The following is a 17,880-nucleotide window of genomic DNA, read 5'->3' on the forward strand; positions in this document are numbered from 1 at the left end:
TACTACAAGGCACACATGTGCATGCTTACGCAATCTGGGACCATGTGTATTCACACAAGCTTTTTGTAAAGCACTTGTGAGGAGAAAGGACAGAAATTTCATATTGATGATTATGGAGACTCTTATCAGTGAAGAATCAGAGAAATTCCAGCTAAAGGGACAGCTTCATGGGGGCATTTTGGTTCTCTTCCTGCCCACAAGTCTCTTCTTATTTCCTGACCCTGCTGTACATCTGTGGCCAGACTTAGAAACTTGCCTAATCATCAGAGGATTCCTAGGATCCCATAATACTGTGTACTCTTGGCCATTTTTCTTGCCATAGATGGGAATGATATGTTTATGTGCAGATAATGTCTCCAGGAATTTACTTTCCTCATTCTACTTTCAGCCTTTGGCTACATGTCCCAGCACTTAACTCTGCACATTAGGGAATACCCCACTCACAGTCTAGCAAGGATGCAAAGCCCAAGTCTCTCCATCACTTTCCCAAACATTCCTGCAGTTGGGAATAACATGAGTCTTCAGTTCCACAAGCTGAAGGACCATATGCTGGACCTTAACTCTGCAAAAGGTGGTAAGGAAAAACTGGAACTGCAGAGAATACATTTTGGGAAGGATGACATTGTCACATACAGTTTCCAGGAGCAGCAGGGAAAGCTTTCCAGGATACAGAGATCAGCACTCGGGCATCAGTGGTGTGATTAGTGTGCCCCATGGATCTTGTGTGGAACCTGGTGTTGATAGGACTGTGGGTTCTGTTTCTAGCATGATGTCTCAAGCTTGATTTCTTTTGCTTGTCCCAAAACCAAGTAAGCCCCAATATCATATATAAAAATGTCTGTGTTTAAGTAAGAATATGGATTCCATTATTTCTGCCAAGAAGTAAGAAACCGGTTTAGAGAATTTTCTGATAACCATCCAGAGATTTTTGTTGTGTAAATTGCTTCCTAAATCTTCCATCTGAGGCTATACCCCCTGGGAGAAAAAAATCTGCCAGCATAAGAACTCAGAATTGATAGCATGTTATACCTTTATTTTCTCTTAAAAATTCTTTAAATGTCCACCCTTCTCCACAAATATTGTTCCAAAATACCCAGGCCTCTTCCCAGACTCATAATTTCGATGGTGGATCATGGAGCCTAGAACTCACTTTTTTTTTCCTCACACAGGTTCTCACACTTTACCCCAGGCTGGCTTTGAACTCACTGTGTAGCTGTGATGGTTAACCTTCATCGTCAACTTGACTGGATTTAGAATCTCATAGGAAATGCATCTGAAATGTACTGTAGGGGGTTTCCACACAGGATGAACTGAAGAGGAAAACCCCACCCTGAGTTTGGTCAGTTTCATCCATGGCCAAGGATCCCATACTGTATAAAACAGGAACATTGAGAGAGCCAGTATTCGACCTGATTTCCGATCAGTGGAGATGTGAGAAGTCCCAGCCACATATCCCTAAATGCCATGAGCTCTATCGTACTTCTATGTCAAGATGGTCTGTACTTTCTAAAGTTATGAACTAAAATAAATTCTTAAGTTGCTTCTGTCATGCTTCTGCCACAACAGTGAGAAAAGTAACTAATACAGAATCCCAGGCTGGCCTTGAAGTCCCAGCCATCTTTCTGCCTCAGTTTCTAGAGTGTGGGGATTGTAGGTTTGGACTACCACATCTGGCTCCAGAAATCATTAATGTAACAAGATATAATGGATACATAGCCTAGTAGTTCCTTGTCTACATCAGTCTTTTTATGTGATCTGAAGACCAGCAGCCTCTGTCTCAAGCCTATTATAAATACAGAGTTTCAGCTCTGCATCAGACTTCCTGAATCTTGTTGAGATATCCAGAGGACTCCTGTGCATAGCAAAGTCTGGGGCTTTCTGGTCTATAGACCTTCTAGATATATGGCTTATTCATATATGTGGAAGTGTTTTTCCCAGTGTTTTCTTCTAACAGTTTCAGAATCTTGTGTTATATTAAATTCTTGATCTATTTTAAATTGATTTATTTAAACAGGGTAATAGCGATGCAGTGTTATTTTTCTATACCAATTGTCGAACAAGTTTGTTTTTCCAATGTATTTTTCGGCACCATTGTTGAAAATCAAGTGGCTATAAGCAGGGATTATTTCTGCATCCTCTATCTCTTTCATTGGCCTATATGCCTGCTTCTGTGCCTGTACCACACTGGTTTTGTTAATTTGAGATAGGTACTGTAATAATTCCAGCATGGCTCTTTCTGCTAAGAATTACTTTGGCCATTCAAGGTCTTTTGTTCTTCCATATAGATTTTAGCATTACTTTTTCTAGTTCTTTGAAGAATGCCATTGGAATTTTTGTGGGAATTACACTGAATTTCTAGATTATTTTCAGTATTACAGCCATATTCAGAATATTAATTCCATATATTCATGAACATCTTCTAGTATGTATCTGTGTGCTCACAAAGGATCTTCCGGTGTCTTCCTCCATTTCTTTAACAGTTTTTGTTTGTTTGCTTGTTTGGTTGGTTGGTTGGTTGGTTATGTACACCAGACTGGCCCCAAAGCTTTGGCCTTCTGAGTACTGGATTACAGATAAGCCACCATGTCTAGGGTTCTTTGGTGCTTTACAGCTTTACTTATAGATGTCTTTAACCTCTTTAGGCTTATTCCTGGGTATTTAGTACTGTTTCATATCAACTATGAATGTGATTATTTTCCTGATCTTCCTCACTCTGTTCCCTGTTACTTTGCTGAAGTTATTTTTATGTATTTTCAAATAAAAGACCATGTCATCTGCGAGTAAAGATCATTTGATTTCTTCCTTTACTGGTGTCCTGTTCCCCTGTCTTACTACTCTGGCTAAGATTTCAGGAACTACCTTGAATAAGAGCAGAGAGAATAAGCCAGGTGTGGTGGTGCATGCCCTTAATCCAGCACTTGGAAGGCAGAGACAAGTAGATCTCTGTGAGTTCAAGACCAGCCTGGTCTACAGAGTGAGTTCTAGACCAACCAGGGCTACATAGAGAAACCCTATCTAAAAAAAAAAAAAAAAAAAAGCGGGGGGGTGGGGGGGGGGGCAGTACTGTAGCACAAATCCTAATTGGTCTTATAATAAAAATCCAGAGCCAGATATTAGGGTAAATGCTGAAAAATCAGAGAGACAAAGGAACAAGCCACTAGAGAAACTTCTTACCACTACGGAATCCTCAGGCCAAAAGGGAAGTGAGATCCTGTCTCCACGAATCCTCAGACTGAATGCAAGGACGCTGAACTCCTGTCTCCTCCCGCCTTACAAGCCTTTCTCTGCCCAGCCATATCACTTCCTGTCTCAGCCTTCCTAGTGCTGGGATTAAAGGCGTGTGACTCCCAAGTACTGGGATTAAAGATGTGTGCCACCACTGCCTGGGCCTCTATGTTTAATCTAGTGGCTGGCTTTGCCCTATGATCTTCAGGCAAACTTTATTTGTTAAGAGTACAAACAAAATATCACCACAGGGTACAGAGAACAAACGTTCTTTATCTCATCCTAATTTTTAGAGGAAATGTTTTCAGTCCCTACTCCCACTTAGTATAATGTTCTTATACTTGTTTCATATAGCATTTGTTATGTGGAGATACATTCCTTCCATCTTTAGTTTCTTCAGGGCTTAAATTTTTCTGAAGGATGTTGAATTTTCTCAAAGGCCTTTACTGCACCTATTGAGATGATCCTGTAACTTCTGTCCTTACATCTATTTATGTGCCATTTTACATTTACTGACTGGCCTGCATTGGGTCATTCCTGTATCCCTGGAAAAAAGCCACATTTGGTCATGGTATATGGCATACTAAAGTGTTGTTTTGATTTGCAAGTACTGTATTGAAAATGTTAACATCCATGTTCACTATGGAAATTAGTCTATACTTCTGTTTTGTTGTGTCTTTATCCAGTTTTGGTAGCGAGATAATACCAGTTTCATAAAATGGATTTGGTAGTATTGTTTCCTTTTCTACTTTATAGAATAATTTTAAAACACTGATGTTAGTTCATCTTGCAATATAGAACTCAACAGTAGGTAGGTCTGTCTGTTCCTGTGTTTGTCTTTAAATTTGGGAGACTATATTACTACTTCAATGCCATTACCCACCACAGGTCTGTTAACGTTGCTTATATCCTTCTGGTGGGTCATATATGTCTAGAATTTATCCTTTCTTCTAGATTTCCAAATTTATTGGAACATGGGTTTTGGGGGCTGGAGGGATGGCTCAGTGGTTATGAGCACTGACTGCTCTTGCAGACAACCCACATTCAATTCCCAGCACTTACACCATGGTTCCCAGCCACCTGTAACCTGTTTCACAGAATCTGATGCCTTCTTCTGACCTCTACAGGGACCAGGCACACACACGGCAAACAGACATACATGCAGGCCAAACATTCATACAATAAAAACAAATAAATATATAAAATTAAAAAATAGAATATGAGTTTTTAATTAACATACTACTTAATGATACTCTGACTTTGTTACTATCTGATGTAATGTTCCCCCTTTCATCTCTAATTTTATCAATTTGAGTTTTTTTCATTGTTTTTGATGAGAGAATTACTATAGATCCCAAGCTGGCTTGGAACTTACTATGCAGCCCAAGCTAGCCTTGAACTTCCAACAACTCTCTTGCCTCCACTTCCTGAGCATGTAGGTTTTGCCATTATGCCCAGACTTATTCACTATGGGTATACAACCACAATGGAATGGGAATCTAGGAGCAGATTTGTTATATGAATGAGCAACAAACACATCCTGGAGAAAGTCTTGCACACGAGCTAGAAACCCAAGGATAGAATTGTTACTCCTCTTTTTTTCTTTTTAAAAGCATAACTCTAAGAAAAGAGAAATAAAAAGTATCAAAAGTGCAAATTATGTAAGCAGACCAGGTAATTAGTTTTTAGCATGTTCATTTATAGTTCTATATGTCTTCAAGGATGAATTAAAAGTATCAATGAATAAAATTTCATTTCCATAAAGTAACTGTAAACAGTATCATTTAGAAGTATATTCTTGGGTGGCAAACACTATCAAGTCTAGGCATCAACTGCCCTGAATCATATGTTAGCCGTTGTCACTAGGGGTGAGGGAAAGGGCTGTGAGTGAAGGTACACGGGGTTCCTGGGTCTGGTGATGCTCTACTTTTCAGCCTGACCGGGTACAGGGTTTTACTATGAAGCCCACTGGCTTCTGGCTCCAGATTATCCTGTCTAAGCACTGGAATTATAGGCACTTGTTACCTTACCAAGCTTAAAGAAAATGTTTTCTCTCATGTTTCCTGATCTGAGATCCAAGGCTATGGGTTTCCTCTAGGACTCCATAATCCTGCATCCTCCTTAGTCCTTTTCTTTCCATAGATGGAAAATGATATCCTTACACTCAGATCAGTTCTCCAGGAATTGATTTTTACCATTCCATGTCCACTCCTGAACCACATGTCCAAGCATTTTCACTCTCTTCACCTGGGTCCAGGTATTGCCTGCCAGAAGCTGTGTCTGGGCCTCTAAGCCTGTCATGGCAGCAGTGTTTCTCAACTTTCTTAATGCTGTGACCCTTTAATACAGTTCTGGATACTTGTGTGGGTGTTTCTGCATGTGAGTGAACTCACCTGGAGACTGATAGAGGAACAGTGTCTCAGTTCCTAAGGCCATCAGAAATATGCGTTTATGCATTTCCCACAGTCTTAGGTGATTCCCAAAGGGGTCATGACCCACAAGGTTGAGAACCACTGCAGTAGAGACTAGACATGAGGCAGAGGCCAAGTCTCTCCATCACTTTCCTAAACATTCCTGCGGCTAGGCATGGCCACATGCTGGACCTTGCTTCAGCACCTGGTGATAGGAAAAGCTGGAATTGCATAGAATGCATTTGGCATTGTCACACTGAGTTTCCAAGGGTAGCATAAGAAGTTGTTTCAACTACAGTGACCAGCTTACAGAGTGGTCAGTGGCTCCTGTGCCCCGTGGATCCTGTATGGGACCTGATGTTGATGCATTTGTGGGTTCTGTTCATAACTGTGATATCTTGAGCTCCAATTTCACATATAAAGCCCCTTTATATCTAAATAAAAATTTGGATTCTACTATTTGTATGTAAAGCAAGAAATCATTTTAGGAAATTTTCAGGTAGCAAGCATTCACAGACTTTTGTTATATGAACTGTTTCTTAAACTCTTCTATCTACTCCATTGGGTGGTGAAACAAAATATATCTTTTTTATTAAGAAATTTTCTATTCATTTTACATACCAACCACAGATCCCCCTCTCCTCCCTCCTCCCACCCCCTGAAATATATCCCTTAATATGACATTTCCACCCAGATCACAGGGACCCCCAAAAGACCACCACAGAGACCAAATCCCGTATGTAAAAGCAAAGAGCCTTTATTTCAAGCTAGGAGAGCCGAGAGCCCTGAGCCCAGGCAGGGTGGGGTTTTTATCATAGCAGAGGTTGGGGTGAGGGGATTTCCAGGGTTCAGGACCCTGATTGGCTGACATTTTTCTAGAATAGGAGATGTTTGGTATGTTAGGTATTTCCTTTTCCTGGGTCCAGGTATTGCCTGCCAGAAGCTGTGTCTGGGCCTCTAAGCCTGTCATGGCAGCTGTGTGGTCAAGCTGTTTTGGGCCCCCCCCCCCCCCACAATGATACATGTCCTCTTCCCTTTTACTTCTTGGAAAAAATTAAATGCTCATTTGAAGCTCATCTCAATCATGTGTGCTGTTCTGATCACTGACATCAGGGACCGCAACTCTCTTCTTTTTCATATCTAAGACCCACCATTTAGATTGCTGAACTTTCTTTTCTTATTGTTGTTGTTTCTTTTTGTTTGTTTGTTTACCAAGACGGTTTCACTATGTAGCCCTGCCAGGCTAACACAGTTCTCTTTAAGGAGATGATTACTTTGAGCTAAAGAATACAGGAAATCAACCCCCAAGGAATGCTGGCAAGCAGGGAACAAATTTTCCTTTTTTAAAGGAAATTTACACTTGAAAAGTCCCCATTCTTATCAGTGAAGAGGGCACTTGCTTAAATCTGCATAATGAGTTTTTATTTATAGGCTGGTATTTACCTCACTTTCCCTGATCTCCTTCTTTTTTTTTTTTTTTTTTTTTTTGGTTTTTTCGAGACAGGGTTTCTCTGTGTAGCTTTGCGCCTTTCCTGGAACTCACTTGGTAGCCCAGGCTGGCCTCGAACTCACAGAGATCCGCCTGGCTCTGCCTCCCGAGTGCTGGGATTAAAGGCGTGCGCCACCACCGCCCGGCGCCTGATCTCCTTCTTGTAACACAACTCCCCTGCTCCATCAGCTCACTCAGAAAGATCCACCTGCCTCTGGGAGATTAAAGCCCAGCGATTGCTGAACATTTTTTTTGTTGTTGTTGTTTTTGTTTTTGTTTTTCGAGACAGGGTTTCTCTGTGTAGCTTTGTGCCTTTCCTGGAACTCGCTTTGGAGACCAGGCTGGCCTCGAACTCACAGAGATCCGCCTGGCTCTGCCTCCCGAGTGCTGGGGATTAAAGGCATGCACCACCACCGCCCGGCTCGCTGAACATTTTTTTTTTTTTTTGGTTTTTCGAGACAGGGTTTCTCTGTGTAGCTTTGCGCCTCTCCTGGAACTCACTTGGTAGCCCAGGCTGGCCTCGAACTTACAGAGATCCGCCTGGCTCTGCCTCCCGAGTGCTGGGATTAAAGGCGTGCGCCACCACCGCCCGGCTGTCGCTGAACATTTTTAAAGCAAGGTTTCACACTGTATGTCAGGCTGATTTGGAGCTCATGATGTAGCAATGATGGCTAATCTTCATTGAATCTCCTAGCAGATACACCCTGAGAATGTCCTTAACAGTGTTTGGAAGAGGGAAGACTCACCCTGAATTTGGATTTCACCATTCTACGCTCTGGGGCCCAGGCTGAATCAGAGAGGAGAAAGGAGAAGGCCAGTTGAGTGCCAGCATACTTCCTGCTTCCTGACATAGCAAGATGTACAGAGTGCTGGCCACATGCTCCTGCAGTCATGAACTCCATCATGCCTTCCTTACCATGACGGACTCTCTTGAATCATGAGCCAAAATAAATTCCTCTTCCCTCAAGTTGCTTCTATCATGTATTCTGTCAGAGCAATGTGAAAAGTACACAATAGTTAATATTTGATAGATTTACAACACGCCCCCACGGTTGGGTATGTCCAGAGGACCTAGACACTTCCGCCTAGCCAGTTCCAGGTCAAAATAGCCATTTCCGGGCCAAGGCGTCTCACGTGACCAGGACCCCGTGGCTTTGCATGGTTGCGTAAGAGCCCACAATGCAACCATGTGATCTATGCGCATGCGTGGAGTAGCCACATCGACCTGTGTACACATGCGCCACCCAGCCTTTATAAGCTGGCACCATATTCCCGGCTTTCTTCTTCTTCTCCTTCTCCTTCTTCTTCTTCTCCACACACGTGTTTCTTCCACAGGCCTGAGCATTTGTCTGTCCTTTTATCTTAATAAAACTCTCGTTAGTGGATTCTGTCATGTTTTGTGACATTTCCTTGCAGGGTAAGAGCGCCGCAAAATAACTAACAATATTGACTTTGAACGCTTGGTAATTCTACTGCCTCTGCCCAAGATTACAAGTGTGAATGACCACAGCTGGTCCTGGGAATCATGTATGCAACAACCCGTGAGGCTAATACGTACAACCTAGAGGCTCCTGGTCTACATTCTTGCTGCTGGGTGATCTGTACATCAGTAGCCTCAGTCCAAGCTATACAGAATCTCAACTCTACACCAGACTTCATGAATCTTGTTGAGTTGTTCAAGGGACTTGTGTATACAAGAAAGTTAAAGCTGTTTTATAGTCCTTCTAGACCCAGCCCCAGGACTGTGTAATCCACTTCAGCATGTAGGGGCAGGGATTATTGATCTTAGTTCCCTTTATCAATCATTCCTTTGTTGATTTTAGTCATTTCCAAGGTTTTAAACGTCATTTTGTTGTACCTGTTTCGAGAAACCCCCAGAGACCACCTAGGAGCCGGTTTCCAATGCAAACACATAAGGGTCCTTTTATTCAGGTTCAACCTGGGCCTCCGCATGGCAGGTGGAAGGAAATGTGGCAATGGCCATGAGCCCAGGTGTAGAGGGTTTTTATAGGGAAAAACCACAAGCTGGGAATTGGCAACTTGGGATTGGGTAGAAGGGGCAAGGTGATTTTTTGAAACTATTGGTCTAGACTTTGGGCACGAAACCACAACCCGCTGAACAGGATTATCTGGACTGCTCAGCAGGATTATCTAGATATCTCTAAGGGCCATAAATCACAGACAGGATCTTGTTAAGATTTCCTTTCCTGTATAAACAGCAGACAGGATGTCTGCAGGAGTATCTGGATCCTGTTAAGCTTTCCTTTAAACAGCAGACAGGCTGTCTGCAGGAGGATACTGTTCTGTACCTGTTCTTGAGTTGTCATGGCATATTCCTGAGCCTATAAAGTTAAGTCTAGGCCTTCACAATTTAACATCACAGCCTAAATCTTTTTCTTTAGCCCAACACATCTCCCAAATAGCTCCTAATTCATCGGTCGAGATGCCAAGTCCACTACTTCATTTGAATTTCTCCACCCCTGTGAAGAGCAATTTCATCCTTAATTTACACAATCTTCATTTTCCGAGTCTTCCTTTGTCCTTATATTCAATTTAATCCAGTAAATGTTGTTGTTGTGCCCAGATCATTACCCCCAGAGAGACCACCAAAGACGAGAATACCGGAATGCAAAAGCAAGGTTTAATTCTGGATATCCAAAAGCAATACAAGCCTAGGCAGGGACTTCGTCCAATACATCCAACGCAGTGGAGGCTGGAGGAAGTGCCCGCCTGTCTGCAAGCTCAGTTTTTAAAGGGAAAAATCACAAGGTTACATCATTTAGGGGTGCTAGTACAGGCACAATTCTGATTGGCTCGCTTCTAGGGACTTCTAGAAATTACTTCTAAGGGAGTGGTTGCCCGCCACCATTTCTCATTGGCTGCCCTCAGGTGGGGACATTTCTGTGGTCAGTTACCCTGGAAACCAGGGAGAGGACATTCCATAGTCTGGCAGGCATTACCTCGTGACTATCTTGTGACTTTTACATTTCCTGATTTCTGGAATCTGGACTGACTTGTTTCAGTAACTACTGACCTATTCCTAGAAGGAGAAATCTTAGGCCTTAGTTTTTGGGTGAAAGCAATTTGGTCTCACATTGTAATGTCCATATTTAAAATAAATCTGAAACACAGTTGTTTGCTACTTTTCTTTTTCACACATATCCTAGGGAGAAGCAACCAACATCTCTAGCCTGGAAAGCTGGACAGACTTCCCAATGCCTTCTCTACTGCCTCACCAAACAAATTCATTTCTCAGCAGGGCCCCAGAATTTGGGCAAAACAAAAAACAACCAGATATCCTCTACCTCTGTCTCTCAAGTACTGAGATTAAAGAATGCACCACGATGTTTTGGCTTTCTGAAACGGTCTCCAAGATGAGGCTAATCTTAAATGCATTATGTAGCTGAGAGTGACCTTGACTCCTGATCACCCACCTAAATTCTGGGATTATAGACATGAGCCACCACTTTTGATCATTTATTATTTAACATTTTCTTTCTCAGCATGTTGCTTTACTTATATATAGAAAAACTGCTAGTGTTTACTCTGTTGATTTTGTATAATGCTTTGTTGAAATGGTTTATAAAATCTAACCATTTTCTGGTGGAATCTTAGGGGTCTTTTAAGTATAGGGCTCTTGTGTCATCTGAAAATCAGATTAAGGTCACTTGTGCCTGATTGTACCCTTCTCTCTGCTTTATTGCCCTATCACTACACTGAATACCTGTCTCATTTTGGTTTACAGGAAAAGCTGAGTTTTCCTTCACTTAGTAAGAATGGTGGCTATAGTTCTGTCGTGTAAGGCCTGTTTTCCTGTTTTTGGTTGAGGTATATTCTATCTTTTTTTTTCTTCTGGGCTCATGGAGATAGACTGAACTGTGTTAAAAAGCCTGTTCTGAATTTGAGATAACCATGTGATTTCTCCCTTTGAGTCTATTTACCTGATGTATGTATTGCATTTACTGACTGGCATATGTTGAACCATCCTTGTATCCCTAGAATGAAGCCAATTTGACCATGGTATATGACTTTTAGAAATATATGTTAAATTTGGTTTATAAGTACTCTTGAGAATTTTTATATTCATGTTCACCCAAGAAATTGGGCTTTAATTTTTAGTGTTCTTATTCAGTTTGGCTAGCTTCATAAAATCAGTTTGGTGGTGTTTCTTCTCTATTTTATGGAATAATTTGAGGAGCATTTGTCTTAATATGTAAATATCTGGTATTCAGTTCAGCAGTGAGTCCATCTGGTCCTGAGTTTTTTTAATTGGGAGACTCTACATTACTGTATCTAAAGACAAATTCAGCTATTTCCATAAAGAAGTTGTCTACAGCACTCTTTCATTCTCTTTAAGGGATTAGTGAACCTCAGAATTACAAAGGAAACTAGACTGATAACTAATATAAGATGAGCAGTATCTTCTCATACCAGCAAACAGTGCCAAACACAGAAAGCTGATATGGCGGGGATTGTCATCCAGAAGACAGGAACGGTATTTATCCAGGCTGGACTGCATTTGGTGGGCAATGCCAAATGTGGCGATTTATACTCAACCAAATTAGACACCGTCAAAAAACAAATTACATTCAGTTCCTCAGTACACTAGCCACATTTTGAACAGTGAATGACCACATGCAGGAAGTGGCTACTCTTCTGAAGAACACAGATACAAGACATTTGTATTACGGCAAGAAGTTCTCTTAGACAGCACAGAGCCAATGATATTCCGGCAGTGCAGACCCTGGGTATCAGAAGTGTTACAGACTGAGTGCACATCCTTAGGACGCCCAGGTTTTACTTCTCTGGTTCTCTACTCAGCAACCATGAATTCTTACTTTCTCAACTTTTTGTTATCAAGAAAATGATCTGGTGAGCTGGCTCAGCAGGTAAAGGCATTTCCTATCAAGATTAGAGACTTGAGTTCAATTTCTGGAACTCATATGGTAAAAAGAGAAGTATCATCCACATACATACAAACATAGACACATACTCATGAAATAAATGTAATAATAAAGAAAATTAATTGATGGGACTGGGGAGATGGTTCAGTCGTTAGGAGTACTGGTTACTTGTCCAGAGGACCCAAGTTCAAATGCCAGCACCTGCATGGTGTCTCACAACTGTCTGTAACTTCAATTCCAGGAGATCTGATGCTCTCTTCTGGTGTCCCTGGATACCAGGCATGTAAGCATGTACATAGTGCACAGACATACATGCAGACAAAACACCCATATGCATAAATTTTTTTAAAAAAAGAAAATGAAGCTGGGTATGATGACACACACCTTTAATCCCAATCTGGAGGCAAAGGCAGGTGGATCTCTTATGAATTCAAGGCCTATATAGTGATTTCCAGGACAGCCAGGGCTACATAATAGAGAGACCACGCGCATGTGCGCACACACACATATAAACACACACATATATAGACATAGACACACACACACACCACTCACACACAACGAATAAATATAATCTAAAATGTTTTGAAAGGATAATTTGAACAAACACAAAGTAATTAGAAATAGCTAGGCAAACTTTTAAGCCTAGACTATCTCATAACTATGTATGTATGTAATAGAAATAGCACCATTCATCAACTTATGCAGACAACCAGAACACAAAAAACAGGTTCATATAAGAATCCTGGTTTCAGCCCAGCAGCGGTGGAACACACCTTTAATCCTAGCACTCAGGAGGCAAAGGCAGGCAGATCTCTGAGTCTGAGGCCAGCCTCGCCTACAGAGTGAGTTCCAGGACAGCCAAGGCTACACAGAGAAACCCTGTCTGGAAAAGCAAAAAAGAAACATGGTTTCATCACCAAAGCTCTGAAACTTTACTGATCCTTTATTTTTCCTATTTGAGTTCTCAAAAAGGGTGGCACAGCCAAGAATCTCTTTCCATAAGGTTTTATAATTGTGCTCACTTTCTCTTCGTCTGATTTCTCCCTGAGAATATCCACTTTAATCCGACTTGTACTGGATGGCTGGAAAAGAGGGTAGGCGACAACCTTTTCAAACTCTTTGGTCTCCTTCTTCACTCGACCACGCCTCTCAGGTGGTGGAATCTGGCTCTGGCTTTTTCTCAAGATTCTTTCTTTGAGTCTTTGCTCTAGAAGTTCCCTCCCTCGAATCATGCGTTCCTGATGGCCTTTGATTTGGAGCAGTTCTCTCTCTGTCACCTGCCGCCTTCTCTCTGCTTTCGGGATGATAGTCTTTTCTGGCACAATTTTGGGTAGTGTTATTTCACTGAGGAGTCGTGTCTGTCTCCAGGTTTTATTCTTAAATTCTCTGGCCTGGCCTGTTCTAAGGATGTGCCTTTCTATTTGTTTCTTCTCTCTCTCGGGCACCCAATACCGCAGCTTCTGTCCCTCTGTGGTTGGTGGTGTTTCCTCTTCCACTTTCACCTTTGTGTCTCCGCCGGTGTCCTCTCTTTTCATCATCTCCACAATTTTCTTATTGTAGTAAGACTCTGCTTTTGCAAGCCAGTAGTCAAGAGAGTGAGCTTGCTCCCTGCAGAGTTCTCTGCTCTCCTCCCGGCATTTCTGAGTTACCAAGTGTCTTGCTGCTGTCGTATGCACACCACCAAGACTCTGTCAAAGGGAGGTTCAGAATTTTATCATTTTTCCCTTAAACACATTTAAAAGCAGTTTGCCTTCCTCACTCCTATTAAGGAAGGAGTCTTGGGCCAGAAGTAGTGGCATATGCCTTAATGTCATAAGCAAATGGATACACACACACACACACACACACACACACACACACACACACACACACCCCTTTTATTTACTTTAGAGTAAATAAAAATTTAAATTTTAAACCCTATCCTCCCAGGCAAGTCTGGTTGTTCTGAAAGTATGCAGTACCCGTCCCCAGTAAATAACTAGTTTTTAAAATAGAGAGCCCTGGAAGTTGGTGTTGGGATAATTTACAAGAGTGGAAGCTGCTGCTGCTACCGGAGTACTGCCCCAAAGTGTCACCAGTGCAGGAGGACTTTAAGCCTCAGTTTCCTTTTCTGGGTAGCTCCAAACTGTAAAGTATTTATTTACAACTTATTTACCAGGAGCCTTTTCTCCAGTGGAGACTGTTGACCTTCTGCAATCCTAGGGTCTCTGGATGCTTTTGCCCAAGCCAATCTGGAAGATAGAAAACCAAAGGTAGATTGGAATGTGGGAGATGACACATTTGCTCACCAATCCCCAGTCAAAGAACTCAAATATCTGGCCAGGAACAAGGGCCTTTTCTCCATTGAGAAATCACTGCATTTTCCGTAGTGCAAAATAATGAAGATCATTCTTTTTATATGAACTAAAAGCATACCTCTCCTTTGGACTCAACGTGAACCACTCAGAATCTTGTATTTGGGACTGAAAGAGTGGAGGAACAGGCTCTTTGGTCAGGGGTGGCCTAAGGACTCCCAAACCAGACTGATCGGTCTCAAAGCCTCTTTTGTCTTCGGAGGTAATTCTAGTCTCTCGCTTTGTCAGTTCATTGTCTTTCTGCACTTTGTCCAGCCAGGCCCTTTGTGCCTCTATCAGCACATACAGCATCTTTGCTTTGTTTTGTTCTGAAATTCTATTCTGGTTTGATCATCTGGCCCTCTGCTTGACTGACTGACATTGTCAATCATCCTTCCCTAAATCCGTTTGAGACTACTCCCTGTTAAAACCCTGCAGGCAGAGCTTTGTGGCCCTCTGTGTTTGTTTACCAGGCTGATGGCACCACAAGTGAAGACCACCAAGTTTTTATGAGTCATTCCTGCTCAAACTTGAGTTTACTGTGAGGTCGCATTTAAGCCACTGAAGCTGTCTAGCACACAGCTTGCAGACCCTCAAACTATGGTCAAAAGCAAAGGCTTTAAGGACAGGAATAAAACTGAACCACAATTCTATTTCCTCAGTGTATGACGCAGGGCAAGCCAACTAACTTCTGTGTCAGTTTCCTTATTTATAAAATGAAGATGTAAGACAAGATCCACCTCTCAGGGTCATAAAGAACAAATATGGTTTAGTGTGAGGAGAGTACATGGTAAATTTTCAGGAAATGTCAGCTACCTGTCCTTTACAGGTAAGCTCCCTTTGCAGGTAAGCTCCCTTTGCAGGTAAGGCCCTTGGTCTCTATGAAGTTTTCCTTGTATACTTCATAACAAGGATTCTCCCTTCCTCTGAGGAGTTTTCATTTTTACAACTCACTTTAAAAAAAGCAATCACTATCAGGGGCTGGAGAGACGGCCCAGTGATTAGGAGCACTGGCTGCTCTTTCAAAGGACCTAGGTTCAAGTCCCAGCACCCACATGGCAGCTCATAACCATCTATCTGTAACTCCAGTTACAGGGAACCATATACCCGCTTCTGACCTTCATGGGCACCGGGCATGCAATGTGATATACATACATGCATGCAGACAAAACACTTAAACACATAAATAAACCTAAAAATATCTGTAAAAGTTACTCTATTATGGTATCTATGGTCATATATAACAACATTTTGATGTTGAAATTTAGAAGTGCACGAATTATAATATAAATCTACAAGTAATTATTTATAATATTGGAGAGGCTCTAATATATAATATTTTGCCTCACTGATTTTAGACATGCTTTTAAAAAAGGCTTTTTATTTCTATTTTTAATATGTTTTGCCTGCATGTATCTGTGCACCACATGTATGTGGTGCACTCAGAAACCAGAAGAGGGCATCAGATTCTCAGTTGTGAGCTGCCGTGTAGGTGCCACTAGGCCATCTCTCAAGCCCTTCTTAGACATTCTTATTTGCTCGTACTTTGAGATTGCAAATTATCACCCTAGAACTTGGCATGGAGGTTTCATGCATGTAATCACATTTATGAGGCTGAGGCAGGAGTACTGTGAGTTCTAGGTCAGCCTAGGCTATGAGACCCTGCCTTCAAAAAATAATAATGACCATCTCACTTGCATTTCTTCTTTATAAAATATGTATTTTTATTTTATGAGCATAAGTGTTTTGCTTTTGTGTCTGTTTGGGTACCACTTGCTGCCAGGTGTCTGTAGAGGCCTGAAGAGGGCACTGAATCTCCTGGAACTGGAGTTAAAGATAGCTGTGAGCACCCATGTGATGTGGATGCTGGGAAATTAACCAGGGTGCTCTGAAGAGCAGCCAGTGTTCTTAACCACTGAGTCATTTCTCCAGCGCCATACTTTCATTTCTTGCAAAAGGCACCTAGTATAGTACTATGATCATAAGTCTCAAAATTATGACTGTTTATTATCACACAGTAGCTAAGTATTCCCTCATAACTATCTCAGGGTTGGGATTTAACTCATTAGTAAACGGCTTACCTACCAAGGCTCTGGGGTCCATCCCAGTACACATACACACCGTATTTGTTTTAGAAATAGGGGTTCACCACATATGGAGGCTGGTTTAGACCTGGCTTTGCAGCCCAAGGTGGCCTCAAACTCACAGCCCTCCTGCTTCAGCTCCCCTAGTGCAAGACACAGGCATGTACCACCACACACACAGGCATGTACCACCACACACACAGGCATGTACCACCACACACACAGGCATGTACCACCACACAGGCATGCTGCGTTTTTCATTAGAGCATGGACCTGTCCTCCATGAAGGCTACAGGTATATCGCTGGCTCAAGCACCTACTAGTGCACTTTCTCCACATTCAAACTATTCATTTGTACTGAAAGAGAAAACAGATTTCAACTATGCAATCCCAGTCTCAGCTCCAAACCTGGCTCGGGTGTGCAGTCTTTATTGGATGGATGGAGCTTTTGTTGAGAAAGGAACATTGTGCCTTATGCTGTTTGTGTTCCTTCACTGCATCAAAGGTAGCTGTGGAACCATAGTGGATGTCTGACGTCGAACTTTAAAGGGAAAGTGGGGCTAATTTAAATTTCTACTTTGAAAGAAGACACAGAGGTGAAATTTGAAGTTTCACCTACTACCATGGGCTCAGCAAGTGCTTTGCTAGACAAGCAAAATGACACCCAATTTCACCCCTAAGTAAAATGATGTCCTTTTGACATCTTGCTAAGGGTTTTTTTTTTTTAACTTCCCCATGGTTTTATCGCACATTAATTGCATGCACAGAAAGACAAATAAGGGTTTCTCCTAAGTAAAGAGTAGAGTTTGTGTCCTATAAGACCAGCCTTAGCATGGTATTCAGGTTGGCGGCAGGAGGGCTGGGAACGCTAACTTCAAGCTCGTCCTTCTTCAGCACACAAGTTTTCCTTCCTTTGTAGGCTTCCAGTGAGTGAAATACTTACCCTGTTGTTCACTTGGTGGTTGGCGAGTATTTAAACCCGGGTGAATGGGAGCTTAGGGGAGTGGAAGATGGTCTGCAAGAGAAAGCCAAATCTAATCCCTACAAAATCAAAAGAGGCGCTTTTGATTAATGCTAGCCTCTGTCATCCGGCAAGAACACAAGGAGGTAAGAGCCCTAATCTCAGGTGTTCCACCACTTCCAAATCCCTAAAATCCTCCTCAAATGTCTCATTTCCCCTCTGCTTTCACCCTCACCATTCCTTAGGAAGCCGACTCGCTCAAGGGCTCAGAGCGACAACGGGGGGGGGGGGGGGGGGGGATGCGCAAGAATGCTCCTTAGCTTTGCTTTTAGCCACTGAGCAGCCGCAAAATACAAAAAACGTCTCAGGAACCGGCGTGAGTTGTCATTGTCTGAACCCGACGGAATCAGTTGCTCTGGAAAAATTAGTTTTAGGGGGACGTTCCCAAGCCCCTTCCCCTGCTAAGTGTA

At 42.2% G+C, this 17,880-nt stretch overlaps 1 protein-coding gene across 1 annotated transcript; it reads right to left on the reverse strand.

The window, feature by feature from the left end:
- Positions 1–12,957: 12,957 nt before the first annotated feature.
- LOC128114234 (putative uncharacterized protein ZNRD1-AS1) lies at positions 12,958–17,374 on the reverse strand. Its single transcript, XM_052744069.1, has 3 exons — positions 14,448–17,374; positions 14,188–14,263; positions 12,958–13,720 (listed from the first exon to the last, which is right to left on the reverse strand). Exons 1-3 carry the CDS (start codon positions 14,675–14,677, stop codon positions 12,965–12,967), a joined length of 1,062 nt encoding a protein of 353 aa, XP_052600029.1. The 5' UTR covers positions 14,678–17,374; the 3' UTR covers positions 12,958–12,964.
- Between the last annotated feature and the right edge of the window lie 506 nt (positions 17,375–17,880).

The sequence above is a fragment of the Peromyscus californicus genome, unplaced genomic scaffold, assembly GCF_007827085.1.
Source record: "Peromyscus californicus insignis strain IS unplaced genomic scaffold, ASM782708v3 Scaffold_19__1_contigs__length_69161282, whole genome shotgun sequence".
Classification (NCBI taxonomy): domain Eukaryota; kingdom Metazoa; phylum Chordata; class Mammalia; order Rodentia; family Cricetidae; genus Peromyscus; species Peromyscus californicus.

What these genes read in the sequence shown, in the direction of transcription:
- LOC128114234 (XM_052744069.1), bottom strand. Translation starts at nt 14,677, where the DNA reads ATGCTGTATGTGCTGATAGAGGCACAAAGGGCCTGGCTGGACAAAGTG. An exon ending in ACGTTGAGTCCAAAGGAGAG is followed by an intron (nt 14,264 to 14,447) that starts GTATGCTTTTAG and finishes TCTATCTTCCAG; the next exon opens with ATTGGCTTGGGCAAAAGCAT. An exon ending in CACTGGAGAAAAGGCTCCTG is followed by an intron (nt 13,721 to 14,187) that starts GTAAATAAGTTG and finishes TCCCTTTGACAG; the next exon opens with AGTCTTGGTGGTGTGCATAC.